This window comes from Grammomys surdaster, unplaced genomic scaffold, assembly GCF_004785775.1.
Source record: "Grammomys surdaster isolate TR1022 unplaced genomic scaffold, NIH_TR_1.0 751, whole genome shotgun sequence".
In the NCBI taxonomy this organism is placed as follows: Eukaryota; Metazoa; Chordata; class Mammalia; order Rodentia; family Muridae; genus Grammomys; species Grammomys surdaster.
Window position 1 is genome coordinate 1,516,478 of NW_021605170.1, and position 15,740 is coordinate 1,532,217.

Sequence of the window (15,740 nt, forward strand, 5' to 3'; positions counted from 1 at the left end):
GAGAGAGAGAGAGAATACTTTTTAAAAGGCAAACCTACCTAAAGAGTCCAAAATATCCTTTATGTCTGCAATTAGACAGTCCAGTTTGTAACTCTCTTGATGAGTAGGGGCATCCGACTCTCCATAACCTCTCAAATCCAGCGCAACGACTCTGTATTCACTTTTAAATTCTCTCAGTTGATGACGCCAAGAATACCTGAAGGGGAAAAGAAACAATAAGAATGTTGGCCTAGGGAGACAGCTCAGTGGTTAAAACTGCTTCCCAGCAGCGAGCCTGCTTACCGAGCTTGGTCCTGAGAACTGAAGCGGCGAGAGGAGAAACCTAGCCCACATTTTTTTCTCTTCTCCATGCATGTGCCATGTCACACACAAACACACACACAAACAAAAATAAATGTTGACTAATATCAAGAATAGCATTGGCAAGGCATGACAGGAACTAGTTTACACAGAGATTTGATGCCATTTTGATTGGTCAACATAGTAACACGCTGCCTCAAAACCAAACAACGAGAAAAGCAAAGGCTTTCTAAGTGGAAAACTATCAGAAATTACTCTTTAAAAAGCTAGACAGGGGCTGGAGAGATGGCTCAGTGGTTAAAGGCACGGGCTGTTCCTCCGGAGGACCTGGGTGTTGTTCTCAGCACCTACATGGTGGCTCTTAACTCTCATTCCAGGGGATCTGGCCTCTGTGGGCATCAGGCACTCATGTGGTACACAGATATATATGCAGAAAAAAACAGCCATACATATAAAACTAATTTTATATTAGTTAACTGACTGTAACTGCAGGTTCAGGAAGTCTGACACCCTCGCTAGTTTCTGTGGGTACTGCAAACATATTATATACCTATTCACATAAAATTAAACAAATAAAAATATTGTATAAAGAAATTCATGGTCATCCTCAGCTACACAGTGAGCTCTGGTTACCTGAATCCCTGTCTCAAAACAACAACAACAACAACAACAACATCTCTTATTTAAAAAGTTATGCAGTTGTGTATTATGACAAGAAAAAGGTCCCTGTGAGGAAGCGCCTGTGGCCACCACCATTAGGAACTCATCTCCCTTCTGTCTCCAGAAATTCATAACAAGGGGCCAGAACTTACAGAAACTGCAAAATATCAGATATAAAAAAGGATATATGTTTTCTAATTGTACTAAGAACAGTTATTGTTTAGATTGAATCTTATAAATTGAATTTCTGGGTGGGATAAAAGATTATAATCCTTTAAAATAGTAACAAGGAAGATAAGCTTTAAATTTTTCTCAAAATATCTAAATGCTGATCTGGCTCAGAGCTTTGACAGGATACTATAAACATAATGCTTTCTATTGCAGAGCCAAATGAGTCTGTCATTTTTGAAACTTACTATATGAAAATCTATTTCCTTCTAAAGTAGATTTGATTTATCTTACTCAGTAAATAGAGCTCAATATTTTGTTTTTAGTAATTTCAAAGGTTGAAATTCTGGTTTGGAAGAGTCCAAAGATTGAAGCTAAGTCTGACAGAATCCAGCAGACTAATGATGTAAGACAAACGTGTAAGGGTTGGAGAAAGAGCTCCCTCAGTGTTTGAGAGCACTTGCTGCTCTTGCAGAGGACTTGTTTGGATCCCGACACCCACAGTGGGCAGCTGGCAACTGTCTGTAACTCTAGCTCCAAGGGCTATGATTACCCTGCTGGCCAGCCCTCACACTTCAGAAGAAGGCCACAGAACTAATTAATTAAAAACACAGAGACGTAGGGCATTTTCTTCCTCGAATAAGCAAAGTTATTTTGGTATAACACAGAAAGATACCAAATTTTCAGGGTGACTGACTTATGTTGTAGGACTCCAAAATGCATCTACAGGCACCATAACATTAGCTGACACACAACCAATGAAAATCTGAAAATACATTTGCAGTGCAGTGGTGGAGCAAACACAGGGGTGTCAGATCGTCACTCAGCAGAGGGAAGGGCACTCCAACGTGGACTGACATTGCAGTAAGACAAGGGTGTGACACCACAGGAGGGAAACATTGCCAGGGAAGGTGTCAGATGCTTACTCGAATTATGGACGGCAGGGTACCTCTGCTCTGCTCTAAGAATGTGACTCCCAGAAGTCTGTAGAAGCATTACTGATTAATATGAGTTTGGTGTTTCATCTTAGATAAATAGTGTCTTTGGCCAGATCATGATACTCTTGTGTATATGTGTGTGAATGTGAGTGCACACATACCACTGGTATATGTGGAGGTCAGAGGACAACCTTGAACTTCAGCCTCCTAGCCTTTGATCTCCATTCAGGTGTCTTCCTTGATTTTGTATTACACACACCAATACAGCTATCCCTTGAACATTCAGAGATTCTCCTGTCCCCATTTCCCATCTCCTCACGGGGGTGCTCTGATCACAGACACTCATACTATGTGTCCAGCCTTTTGTACTGGGGATTTGAACCCAGTTCTTCCTGCTTACACAGCATGTACTTTTTACCCACTGAGCCATCTCCCAAGCCCAGGCCACAGTTATCTTATCTATGCATTGTACTGAATGAAGATGTTTGTTTCCTTAAGGATTCTCCTCTGTCAATGCATGGGACTGCATTAGATGTCCACCTAGCCAAGCAGCCCAGCCACTAGCTAGCCTTATGATTTTTTAATGGATATTTCTTGTTTTTGTATCTGAAGTCCAATTCATCCCTCTTTATCATTCATTATGCCCAATAATCAATCAAGTTCTGCCTCTTGGGTGTTTGAATAATCATGCCTCCTGCTTATTCTGATATGCTTGTTCTAGGAAATGGTAACCCTGGTTTAAAACTTGATGTGACTACCTTGTCATGATTACTTTGCTATGACCACATTGCGCCGTGTCTTTGTTCCAGGAGGTTGTTATGGCAACTTATTCTGTTTATATTCTGCTCCTGTAATGCCACCTATTTGCCCAGCAAATAGGGAACCTCTGTTTGGGAACTCTCTACTTCTGAACGATAAAACCCCTTGTCTTCCCCGTGTCCAATGCTGACCTCTTGAACCTCACCTTAGGAGGATACAGCCCATGTACAACAAATAAAAGAGAAAGCTGCTTTAATTAATTTGGCCATGGTTTATGTTGATAGTCTTTCATCTCCCATCTGTGGAACTAACATTTGGAGGCCCCAGCGAGATCAAAACCCCAACTTAAATTTGGAATTTGGAGCCTTTCCTCTGAACTTCTGACTGGAACATCTCCCTAAGGTGACTGGGCACATTCCAGGGCCCTGGAGCATGCCACATGCCTTCAGTTCGGCAGACAGTGTGAGCAAATGGCTGAATCAGTAATGTCTGACATACATATGCACATGCATATGCATATATCCCCATATGCTGTATCGCAGTGGGAAATTCGGTAGAGGGTTTATTGCTATGGCCCCTTTCTCTCTTGCTGAGAAGCCTTACCTCTCAATGGAGACAGGGTTTCCCACTAGCTGGTCTGGATGGCCACTGAACCCATGACCCACGTTTGTCTACCTCCACATGACTGGGGCTCTAGGTGTGGTGCCTGGCTCTTTTACATGGGCCTTAGAGCTCAAACTTAGGTTTCATGCTCACCAAGAAAGCACCTACTCAGCTCCTCCCAGTCAGTAAAGAAAAATTTTAAATATCCTTTTTGTGAAATTCATACTAGTAACATATTTGAGTCACATTTCAGTCATATACTGAAACAGAAATAGCTGCAGTAACGAAATGAACACAGCCCCTGACACACATCACAGAAACAACCCTTACCACACTGAGACAAGGCTATTTTATACTCTGATGGTTTCGGGTTGTTTGTTTGTTTGTTTGTTTTGTTCTGCTTTTTCTCTTTTACTTTTTTTGTGACAGTAGTTTTGTTGTTTCTCTGAAATGGGATCTTGTTAGCAGCCCAGGTCTGATACTGCTATGTAGACCCAGCTGGCCTCAGGCTCCTTTGTCTTGGCCTCCCCATGCTGAGATCATAGACATGTGTCACAATGGCTAGATTTTCTGACAGTTTCAGACAATAGCAGAGATCATGCAGAAAAACAAACAACAGGACAACCTCTTCCCTTATTATTTCTGTTAAAATATTTCAGAATCCTGGTTTCCCAGTCAGGACACTTTGAGGTGTGGAGTAACGTGCCTGTCCTCTGGAAGGGTGACATCACTGCTGCCTCTGTGCTGAGCTCAGGATGAGGAGCCCCAGCCTGTGAGTGGTGACACAAGCATCCCAGGCAGCTGGAGATGGAGGTGACTCACAGAAATCGCCTTGGTCAGCTTGAAATATTTTTAAAAGAGATGCAAATTGAGGTAAAGGGAGAGGGAAAAAAAATCCTTTGACAAACAGTCATATTTTGGGCTGATTTAGCTAAAGTTCCCACAGATGTGTTATCTTCTCTAAAGCTTCCTTTGGATTCAAGGGGGCAGATGCAGCTCCTACAGCTTTTGTGCACTGTGGGATAGCACACTAACTATTGCTAATGATAGTACACATTACCTATCGCGCTTCTCAGCTGTCTTGGGCAACGGTGGTAAATCTAGATAACACATACTATATGGTGCTTCTGGGTCTTAAAAATTACTGTGTTCTTTTTTCTTTACTTTACTTTTGTGTCTGGATGGTTGTCTGCAATGTATGTATGGGCACCTGCAGAGACCAGAGAGATGCTGGGTCAACTGGCCCTCACCCCTGAGCTTTATCCACTGAGACATCTTCCCAGGCCCCTAAGAGACAGATTTTGAGTATTTGCTGGTGTCATACGAAGGGACTTTGATTTTATTCTCACAATGTCTCTGCAGAAATATTGTGAGTGATACTTAGGGTCCTTGTTCTATTTGGTTTTTCTTTCATTGTGATAAAACATCTGGACCATAGCAACTTGGGGAGGAAATGGTTTATTTCATCTTACCGTTACAGGTAACAGTCCACCACTGAGGGAAGTCAGGGCAGGAACTGGAGCAAGAACCTTGGAGGAAAGCTTGCTCCCTCTCATATAGTCAGTTGGCTTTCTTATCTAGTCTAGGCCCATCTACCTAGTGATGGTACTGCCCACAGTGGGCTGGAACCTCCTACCTATCTCAGTTAGCAACCAAGAAAATCCCTCACAGACATGCAAGGCTAATCTGATCTTAACAGTTCTTGAGTTGACAACAATACCAACTAGGACATTCCTTCAGTCATAAGTGGACTCTGCCTTTGTTACTCGGGGTAAATGTGATTAATGCTTTGGAATAACAGAATAGTAAGTGCCTGTGTCATACACTCCATGAGGTTGAGTCTCTATACATGTTGCAAATTGCACTGGGAGGTTTTCCTCCTTCTTAATTAGGTTGTCTCCAGATGGAAGAACAGATGATAATGTTTATCCAGGCAGCTAAATCCAGAGCAGGGTGGAAATCCTTAAGTAGGAAACTTTTCTCAGGAAAAGACACCATAGCCTTGCCCTATCAAAATTAGGTAATAGACAGCACTTTGCCATCTTGTCTTCCTTTCTTCCATGCCAATCTATCAGGGACACTAACACTCTCAAAGCACTTGTCCACAGAACTGCTTTCATTCATAAAATAACGACTAAATTGTGTGAAGGTAATATTCCTTATAGTCTTCACAGAGCTACATGCAGTTGTGGTTGTGAGAGCAATCCAGCTGTGACACATGTCACCTCTTTTGTCACCAGCATTGACCTGGCTGGACTGCTTGGCTAGGTGGACTGCTTCCTCCTGCATTGATCCTGGAAGAGACAAGCTCCCCCACAGAGGAGGGCCTGTCCTCAGTCAGTGTTATGTGGGAAGCTGTACATCCCAGCTAGAAACTCTGAAAAAGCTCTCAGAGCTAGCTGCATTTTAAAATCGGGACTTTGGGTGATGCAAAGTCTTTAAGGCTCTAAAGAAGGTAAATAATTTGTAATGGTACAATTCTAGATTCAAATGTTATCCAATATCCTATCCAATAGGACCACCTAGAGAATGTCTTTTTTTATCTACTCCCTAACATAATCTGCCATCAAAAAAAGAATTCCTTTTCACCCCAGCATCTTCTATCTCTTTTAAATATGCTACATTTTCTTAATAATTGGATGTTACCTTCATCTGTTTTTACTTGGGTCCTTTGGGATCAACAGAAAATGGGCAATGTTTCCCTCTATAACTGCTATTGCCTGTGTAAATACCCTTTAATTCATGTACTGAAGCAAATTGCCAAAATGATAGTATTAGGACAAAGGCTTTGAAAGTGTGCCATGAGGTCAGAGCACTATATACGATATTAACAACACAACTCAGCAAAGCACTCAAGAGAGTAACCAATCCCCTCTTCCCCTTTTTCCTTCTATCATACAAGGATATGATATTAGGCCCTCTAAAGGACAAAACAACCAGACACCATTTTGAAGACAGGGCCTAGGCCCTTACAGACACCAAATCTCCAAGGACTTAATCTTGAGCAACTTGGTCTCTAGAACTGTGGGAAAGAAATTTCTGTTCTGGTGTTTTATTCTAACCATACAAATAGGCTCAGATAGTAACCACTGTGAATTTTTGACTATAGATTTCCTTTTTACTTTTTAAAACATTTATGCCTTTGATAGAGTGTGAGAATCTTGTGACTCATCCACCCCCAGGGCATGCGCAATGCAATCCCCTCCCCCCCACAACCCTGAGCCATTTCTTCTAAATGCCTGCTGTTGGAGAAATCAAAACCTATGTGATTGGCTGTTGAGTTGCCCTCCCCCCTTTTCCTGTTTACTTCTGTGTACATAAGCTTGTGGCACAGTTGGAAATACAGCATTTGGTCTCTACCAGATGACTCCATGTCTTGTTTTTCAATCCGCAGGCCCTCGCCGTTAAGGGGAACTAGGTCAGTTATGCCAAAGTGGAGGTCCCACCGAGATTGGAAAGGGAGAACCTGATGGACCATCCGGTAGTGCACAGGAAAATGCAAGGGACGTATTGAGGTAAGTAAGTGACCCGGTAAGTAACTATGGGACTTAGCCATAGTAAAGAGCTGCTTGCAAAGCATCTCACTGCTTTACTTGTACAGCGAGGAACTGTTGTCAAGAGGGAAGTAGTTAGAGACTTTATCAGAGAAGTACAAAGGTTTAGTCTGTGGTTTGTTACTAGTGGAAATTTTAAAATAGAAGACTGGGAAAAGATCCACAGTGATTTTTGTGCCGCTGCTAACTGCCATGGACCCTTAGTCTTTCATAATCTGTTTGGGGGGGGTTGGAAATTAGTTAGGGGCCAGGCGGTGGTGGCACACGCCTTTAATCCCAGCACTTGGGAGGCAGAGGCAGGTGGATTTCTGAGTTTCAGGCCAGCCTGGTCTACAGAGTGAGTTCCAGGACAGCCAGGGCTACACAAAAAAAAAGCAAAAAAAAAAAAAAAAAGGAAATTAGTTAGGGATGCCCTACTCAGTGAAAATGAGTTAGTGAAGGAACAGTTAGAAGAAGTACAGAAAACTTTTGGGAAGGTACAGGAAGAAATAGCTAAGGAATCAGTCAGTGGCTCTGCTTCCTCTACTTCTTCTGATGAGGGTAGCTCCACGTCTGAAGATGACTTGGACAGAGCTAGTGCATCCCTTACAGCATCCAAGAAGTTATGAAGGAAGGCGGGCTCCAGGAAAGAAGGAGACAGAGGAGGTGACAGAGGAGGTCAAGACTGGCTCCCCACTGCATCTCCTCCCTCCTATAACCCCTTCTGGGTGGAGATTCAGGAGGAGGAGAGGAAGGAGCAGACATTCGAAGGTGTTCTTTCGCAACCCAAAGGGGTTATTTTCAGGGGAGGTACATCTGAAGGGTTAAAAAAGGCAGCAAAGGTAGGAAAGAGAGGCCCAGGGAATAAGGATCCTGTAGCTTACCCAGTTACGAGATACCTAACCTGAGGGAGGACGACGAGTGATAAGGCAACATCAACCTTTGACTTTTAAAGAAATGAAACAGTTGAAGGAAGCGGTCACATCTTTTGGACCCCTGGCCCCCTTTACTAAGGCTTTGGTAGAATCCTATTCTACTATGAATTTAACACCTAGTGATTGGCAACAGTTGTGTACAGCCGTATTATGGGGGGCATTACCTGCTCTGGAGGAATGAGTAGCAGGAGCAGTGTGCTAGAACTGCTCACCTCAATGCTCAGGCTGTTCAGCCTCAAATGAATGTGGAAATGTTAACTGGTGCTGGTCCCTATGAGGCACTCCACAATCAAATTCAATATCAGGCTGGAACTTATGCCCAAATTGCTACCGCTGCCATTAGAGCTTGAAATTACCTGCCTAATGAAGGTGCTGGGCAACAACTTACTAAGGTGGTTCAAGGTCCTTCTGAAACTTACTCAGACTTTCTTGCAAGACTTATGGCATTGGCAGGAAAAATTTTTGGAGATGTGGACACAGTCATGCCCGTTATTAAGCAACTGGCCTTTGAAAATTCCAATAAATATTGTCAGGAGGCATTATGCCCACATAAGGCTAAGAACTTGAATGATTATCTAAAGATATGTAAAGAGGTTGATGGAAATTAAGTTCAGGCATACCTTCTGGCTGCTGCCCTGCAGCGGGGCTTAAAAGGTCCCAGTGGTGGCTGTGATAAAGGGTATTTTGGATGTGGACAAGCTGGACACTTTAAAAAGGATTGTCCTAAAGTAAACCAAGGATGGGCTCCTGGCAAATGTCCTAAACGCCATAAAGGATATCAGTGAGCTGTAGACCCAAATACAATATTCAGGGCCAACAGTTGCAGGGAAACGGCCCCGGGGCCCGAGAACCAATGTGTACAGGGCATTGACAGCACCGAGAAGCAACAATCCCTTTCAATTGCAGACCTCTACAGAGGCACCCCAGGAAGTGCACACCACCGCCAGAGCAGCGATTTGGTCTTGTACAAAGCACTGGCAGCTCCAGCTTTTCTTTAGATAAGAGCCACTGTTCAATCCAGACAGGATTATTATCCTTCCAACTAATAGGGCTACACAGAGAAACCCTGTCTCGAAAAACCGAAAAAAACAAAAAAACAAAAAATTTTTTTTAGCTTTCTCACCACTATGAGCTGATGCAAAAATCAAACCACTAAAGGTATCTACAGTTACATGTACAAAGGACAACTTATTAAAACTAGCACATGAGTGACATCCATCTGCCATACATCATCCACCCATCCTGATGAACATGAGCCTTGATGCCCCTATTTGGCCTAGTGTGTTTGCTTCTAATTGGACAATTGGCCATCCTGCTTCTCCTGTAGAGCTTGAGGAATTTAAGGTTAATTCTTCCTTTTATCTTGAGAATGTTTTATGTTTTATAAAAGAGTATAATATTAGTAGGTTTAGTAATAAGTCAGATTCCTGGCATAGTAATTGCCTAATTATGAGTAATGCTACTTTTGGAACCCTTTTTAATGGTAGTGCTGTAGCTTTTCAGAGTATTTTGTATCCAGTTTTTAATAGTGTTTTTAAGAATAGGAGTGTGGGTAGTGTCACACTTATTAGACCTGCTCCTCCCTGTTGGGTTGATTCAGACATTTTTGAGATCAAGGCACCTATATCTTGGCTAAATTGTGCTCCTTGGGAAGGATGGCAATTAGGGAGTCAGTTTGGTTCTTCGGACATAGGCCTCCATCAAAAATTAGCACCCATCAGTCACTTCCTTATTGGTATCGCAATCCATCCTAGTTTGGAGTATGGCCATTATTGACTGGTTATAATAATTTGACTCGACAGCTTCTGTATTGGATCTTGGTTTTGTAAGATTGGCTTTATGTTTAAGGAATAGGCTGGTATGATGTCATTCTTGGCCATCACCTTTATTGCTGTCTTTGCTGTTGTATGGGGGCTATGTTGCCTCAGGAGACAACAGGTTCATTCTCAGGCAGTGGCAAGGGGCCTAGTGCTTCTGCATGGGCAGGAGACTCCTGCTGCAGAGGTCTGGTTATCTATGTTACAAACGCATTAACCAGAGATGGGCAACTTCCTTGGCCCTGGTATCAACCTAAGACAGGGGCTCTGAGAATGACAGAGTAACCCAAGGATGGGTAAGAGCCAGTGGCTGCAAGGTCAATCCTAAGACAGGTGGTGCCTTTTCTTTTAAATAAAAGAAAAAGAGTGAGTTGTGAGAACCTTGTGACTTCCGCCCTGGGGGCATGTGCAGTGTGATGCACTCCCCGCCCTGAGCCATTTCTTCTAAATGCCTGCTGTTGGAGAAATCGAAACCTATGTGATTGGCTGTTGAGTTGCCCCCCCCCCTTTCCTGTTTACTTCTGTGTACATAAGCTTGTGGCACAGTTGGAAATACAACATTTGGTCTCTACCAGATGACTCCATGTCTTGTTTTTCAATCCGCAGACCTTCGCCGTTAAGGGGAACTAGGTCAGTTATGCTGGCGTAACTGACAATAGAGCCTACATTTATATGCACTAATGGGTATGTGCTCCCTCTCTCTGCTCCACAAGTGACACTAAAGCTCCCTGCCACATACTCCAAGGCCACGGTTTGTTCAGTTTCTCTCCCGCACCCAGGGCTGTCTTTTATCCACAGCAGTTACTTTGCAGGAAATGTTTTATGACTCGACATTTCAGAAAATTGAAACATTAGAAGACTCTTAATCTTCAGAGGAAAAAGCAGAGTTAAGGGTGGTAGTGCACACCTGTAAGCCTAGCACTTGGGAGAGTGAAGGACTTGGGTATAAGTCTGAGGCCAGTGTGGTGGTTTGAATAGTATGGCCCCATAGACTCTTGTGTTTGAATGTTTGGCCACTGGGAGTGGCACTATTAGGAGGTGAGGCTTTGCTGGAGGAAGTGTGTCACTAGGGAGGTGGGCTTTGGGGCTAAGCCTAGGGAGTCACACAATCTTTTTCTGTGGTCTACGGCTCCTCCAGCGCCATGTCTGCCTGGACTGTGCCTTGCTTCCCACCATGACGATAATGGACTAAACCTCTGAAACTGTAATCCAGCTCCAATTAAATGTCCTTTATAAGAGTTGCCTTGGTCATGGTGTCTTTTCATAGCAACAAAACCCAAACTAAGACAGCCAGCCTAGGCTACACAGCAAAAGTCAGTCTTAAAAAATTAGGATGGTTGTATATGTATTCATGCTTTTAGATTAGGAGAGAAACTATTGCTGTGACTTCAGGAACATTCAGGAGTTACAACCCTGGAAAATGATCTGCCATTTTGAGAAAGGGAGTCTACGGTAAGTACTACACTTAGAATGTTTGTTCCTGTAAAACTATGACATTTAACTGAGGTTATAATAGTGTTAGGTCATGAGCAATTTGACCTCATGGGATTAAACTTGAACTTATCCTCTGTTGCTTTCTTGCCTTTCCACTCTCTATCATGTGATCATTCAACGTGGCAGCCCACACCGGATCTTGATCTTGGACCTCCCAGCCTCCAGAACTAAGCCAAACAAAGCAAAACAAAACTAAACAAATAACAACAACAAAAACACCACCACCACCAACAACAACAAATACCCTATTTCTTTACAGCAGCATCAAATGAACTAAGCCAGAATGTTAAGTGTTAATGCAGAAGAAACAAGTTAGTTGGTAAGTTTACCAGAATTCTGGAAATCCATGAAGCAGCAGCATGAGTGGTTTGCCTCTTTCTCCAGCAGCAACATAGTGAAATCTTAACCCCGAGTCCTGAAAGTGGAAGAGTACAGAGCATGTGATAGTGGGCATCATCAAACTAAGACATTTAGTATTTCCCTGTCACTAAAAACATTCTCACTTGAATTACTTTAACATCAAGAAATAAATGTTAACAATATATTAGCAATAGGATAAATGGACCAATTCACCTTTGTGGGTATTCCCTTAGAATACCCCCTCTTACTTGTTCTGCTACAAGGTCTGTGTATACATTTTGAGCTTCTGAAGCAATGTTACAATGTAGCTTTCATCTTAGTGAGGTGTCACGTTTTGTTCCCTGCAGGATACATAAATAATTCTGATCTGAATTTCAATGTTGCTAAGTCTACCTCACATTTTTTTTTCTCAGTCCCGTCAAGAGCTGCGATATCACTTATGTAATTCACACCCCCTTCCCTTCTCTTATTTTTAGGCATCTCCTTCCCACACTGTGATCTTGAGTGTTTCATATATGCTCTCCTTTGCTACCTGTTCCCTCTGTCACATTTGTGTTTCTAACAGTGGAATATACAGTGCCAGAGAGTTCACGCCCCATTTGGGAGATGATTACCCTCCAAAAAGGAAAGGACTGGGAACAACAGAAGAATACTCCAGACACCAAGGATATGGGAACATAGACAAGAAAGGCAAAATCCCCAGAAGTATGAAAGACAGTACAAATCAAAGCTAAGCATGGACTTTATCTCCAGCCTTTAGGTGCAAGCATCTGGCATGTCATTTCCCTCAATGCCATCACCTTACTTTAGAGGGCTGGGGCTACAGAGCAGCGGCAGAGAATTTGTCTTTCAAGCATGAGACCTAGCTTCCATCCCCGGCACTGCAATCCCTTCCCCTAAAGGAGGCCCAAGTAAGTCACATAAGTCATGAAGGTCATGGGAGTCATGGGACGGCTAAGGATGTAGCTCAGTGGTGGAGCACTCGCCTGGCATGACCAAAGTGTTCCCTAGCATCACTAGATAAATGCTGTTAAGAGGGATGACGTATCCAGGTGACCAGAGCCACCACTGTGTCTATTTCTTCCTTCTGCTTCTGGGGGAAGAGAAAGAAATTCTGGGGAACTCAGGAAGAGTCATGAGCTTAGTTTCATCAAGTTGGACAGAGTTAACAAATGTGACTTTGCTGTTATCTTTAAAAAATTATTTTAGTGGTGGTGAGTCTTGAGAGAATGAAATGCTATGGCCACCACCAGTCTGGATTAGATTTTATTGCACTGGGTATATGCCAGGAGGTCCACAATTAGAATGAATTATAATAAGTTATTAAGTCCGTTTGCCTAGTTTTCTTTGTGGTTGTTTCCTCCTCCTCCTCCTCCTCCTCCTCCTCCTCCTCCTCCTCCTCCTCCTCCTCCTCCTCCTCCTCCTCTTCTCATCATCTTCCTCCTCCTCTTCCTCCTTCTTCTCCTTTTCATTTTCCTTCTTCTTTTCGAACATACTTAATTCAGTTTCAGGCTCCTCTTGCCTTTCTGAAACCCAGTTGCTGGGGAGTTTTTTAACTGCTGCGGAAACGTCAGAACTCATTAACACAAATATCTCCTCGATGCTGCCTTTGAAAGGCTTGTGAGTCAGACTGCAGGTCGTATCACAAAGACTGTATCGCTCCACCACCTGGCATCAGGAAATAGAACGTCTGTGGGCTGTGACAGAAGTTGGGACGAGCATGGACAATGAAAATCTGTTGGCACGGTTGGCACTTTTATTTAAGAGCGGCGAATGAAGCTTTATTAAGAAATGGGCACCTACTTTGTATCCCATTCTCTTTTATTCCTGACTTCTTGTATCTGCTTCCTTCCTCACAAACACAAACCATTTCTTATCGTTTAGTGCTGCCTAGGTCATCTGAGATTAGAAATGACTTTCCAAAGAACTGTTCACTGGCTCCATCTCAAAATCTGGACAGCAGGGCATCGCCAGGAGCATTATTCTGCAGCTGATCTGAGCCCTAAAAGGCAAAAAAAGGTGACAGGAGACAGCTTCTCCTTGCAGTAGGAAAGGGAGCAGAATTATTCTGAGTTGCTTCAGCAGGAGGAGGACCCGGATAGAGAAATTCCACATTCTTAAATACGCCCCCCAACCCCCAACACACAGGTTAAGGAGGGCCACCATACCGACCCGCGGAACAGTCCCCGGCCCGGTCTCTCCTTCCTCCCCTGGGGTCCTCCGGGTGCCCGCAGCTATCGGGACGCTTCTCGGAATAATCGGCCCGGAGTCCTAGGCGCCGCGGCTCCCACAGCTCCCACCCGCGTCCCTCTCCCTCCCCCGTCTCCAGGCCGGTGCCGGCCTTCACCTTGATGCGCACGTAGCAGTGGGTCCCCAAGGAGGGGTCGTTCAGGCACGCGGGAGGGTTGGCTCGGGCCGCCCAGCGGAAGGTCTGCGCCGGCGCCCTACCGATGCTCCACAAAAGTTTGAGCAGGTGGACGGAGGCGCACAACCCGCAGTAGCCGTACACCACGGACCAGTAGAGCAGGGCGCGCAGCGCCAGCAGCAGGCGGGGCGGGCACGGCGGGGCCATGGGCGCCTGCGGGAGCCGAGCTGCGGCGTCCCTCCCGCGCCCGCCCGCTCGCCCCGCACACGCCGCGCGCCCGGGCCTCGGGGACCGCGCAGGGCGAGGCCCGGGCTATCCTCCTCCCGTGCCGCGTCGCTAGAGCCGAGCGACATGAAGGCGACGCCGAACGCCATCCCGGGTCCCGCCGAAGCGCCTGGCTCTGAACCGGTCCCAGGGCCCCGGGTCCCAGAAGCCGCAGACCTTTTCCTGGATGTGAGAACCGCAGAGGGCGGGAGGGACTTTTGTACTGAACTGTGGTAATTATTTTTTCAGGTTGGCACCCCTGGCAGTCTCTTACAGGTATAAACTGTTCAAAGTTCAAAGGTACCAAACACCGCGGCCAGAAAAAAGCAAAAAGGCGCTTCAGACCAAGGCACAAGGAATCAATTAGCTTGCCCCCACCCTTAGCAAGGACTCCTCTCTCCTTCCTCTCTTCGCCTTAATGTTCCCCTCCCTCTCCCTCCTCCTAGACTCCACAATAGTTTACAGCTTCCCCCCCCCGCCCCGTTAAAAAACCTTCATTCTTTCTTAGTCTTCCCTTCCTGTTTCCCTTCTTTCTCTTTCCTCCCCTCCCCTCCCTTCGTGTGTGTGTGTGTGTGTGTGTGTGTGTGTGTGTGTGTGTCCCCTTCTGGAGATGCAGTTACAGGTGACTGTAAGCCTCATCCCCCACCCCTCACTCCCCGGAATGAACTCAGGTCCTCTGAAAAAGCCGCCAGTACTCTTAACTGGTGAGCCATCTCTGCCCATGTTTCCCATCTGTATAGGTGTTGTATCTACGGAAAAATGTTTCTGTGTGAACCTTTTTTTTCCTATTTCACCTAGAAATGACATGGTGGGATCAGGTAGGTAAGTATTCCTTTGGCTTCCTGTGACAGAATCAAACTGGTTTTCAGAATGACTGCTCGGTGCTAGAGATGTTTTTGAGCCTAAAAGCCAGAATTCTTAAGGCCCGGGATTCAAGTCCTACTCCAAAAAAAGTGACCATGCAATTTTGGAATCCCTAACACTCAGAGAGTTATTTCTGGGTCACGTTCTTGAAAGCACTATGTACTGAACTCTTCTTAATTTCACTCGCTGCAGAGGTACAGAATGAACACTTGATTCTCAATAGGAGGCACTGTCTTCCAGAAGGAAGGGAGCTGCCCAAGGGCAGAGCATGGAGGAGGGGAGTTGGGGAAGTGGATGTCTTAGGACAAAGTTTAATGGCCCATACGTCTGAATATGCCACCAAACGCTACAGTGTATGCTAATTTAAATAATGAATACAAAAGAGTAAAGCGTAACGTGCATCTGTTTTCTAATGGCAAATAGTATCAGGCATCTTCTGTGAGATCACACGTCACTCAGCTGTACTCTTCTTTGACAAAGTATCTATACAAATCTTCTGCTTGGTGTTGATTCCCCCCACCCCTGATACGGAAGCAGGGGTGGTAGGCCTGCATGCACTAGCACTGGACTATACCCACGAATGCTTTTGTTCTTTGTTTTTAAAGTCATACGTTCCCACAGCTGAGTTTGAGAGTTCCTCATGGTTTACTACAAACCTTATACATAATGTGACTTGTCAT

The 15,740-nt window shown here is 44.6% G+C and overlaps 1 protein-coding gene across 2 annotated transcripts in view; it reads right to left on the bottom strand.

Moving 5' to 3' along the window:
- The window catches only part of Ephx4 (epoxide hydrolase 4), a 32,395-nt gene extending 18,224 nt beyond the window's left edge, over positions 1-14,171 (bottom strand). Inside the window, exons 1-3 of one of the 2 annotated variants that reach the window (XM_028782363.1) lie at positions 13,915-14,171; positions 11,537-11,622; positions 39-196 (exon numbers count right to left, since the gene is read on the bottom strand). In XM_028782363.1, coding sequence (XP_028638196.1) covers positions 39-196; positions 11,537-11,622; positions 13,915-14,139 — 469 coding nt within the window. In that variant the 5' untranslated portion in view covers positions 14,140-14,171. Of the gene's footprint in view, positions 1-38; positions 197-11,536; positions 11,623-13,370; positions 13,890-13,914 lie in introns of those variants that run through there. The other variant, XM_028782364.1, reaches the window with a different exon arrangement.
- Between the last annotated feature and the right edge of the window lie 1,569 nt (positions 14,172-15,740).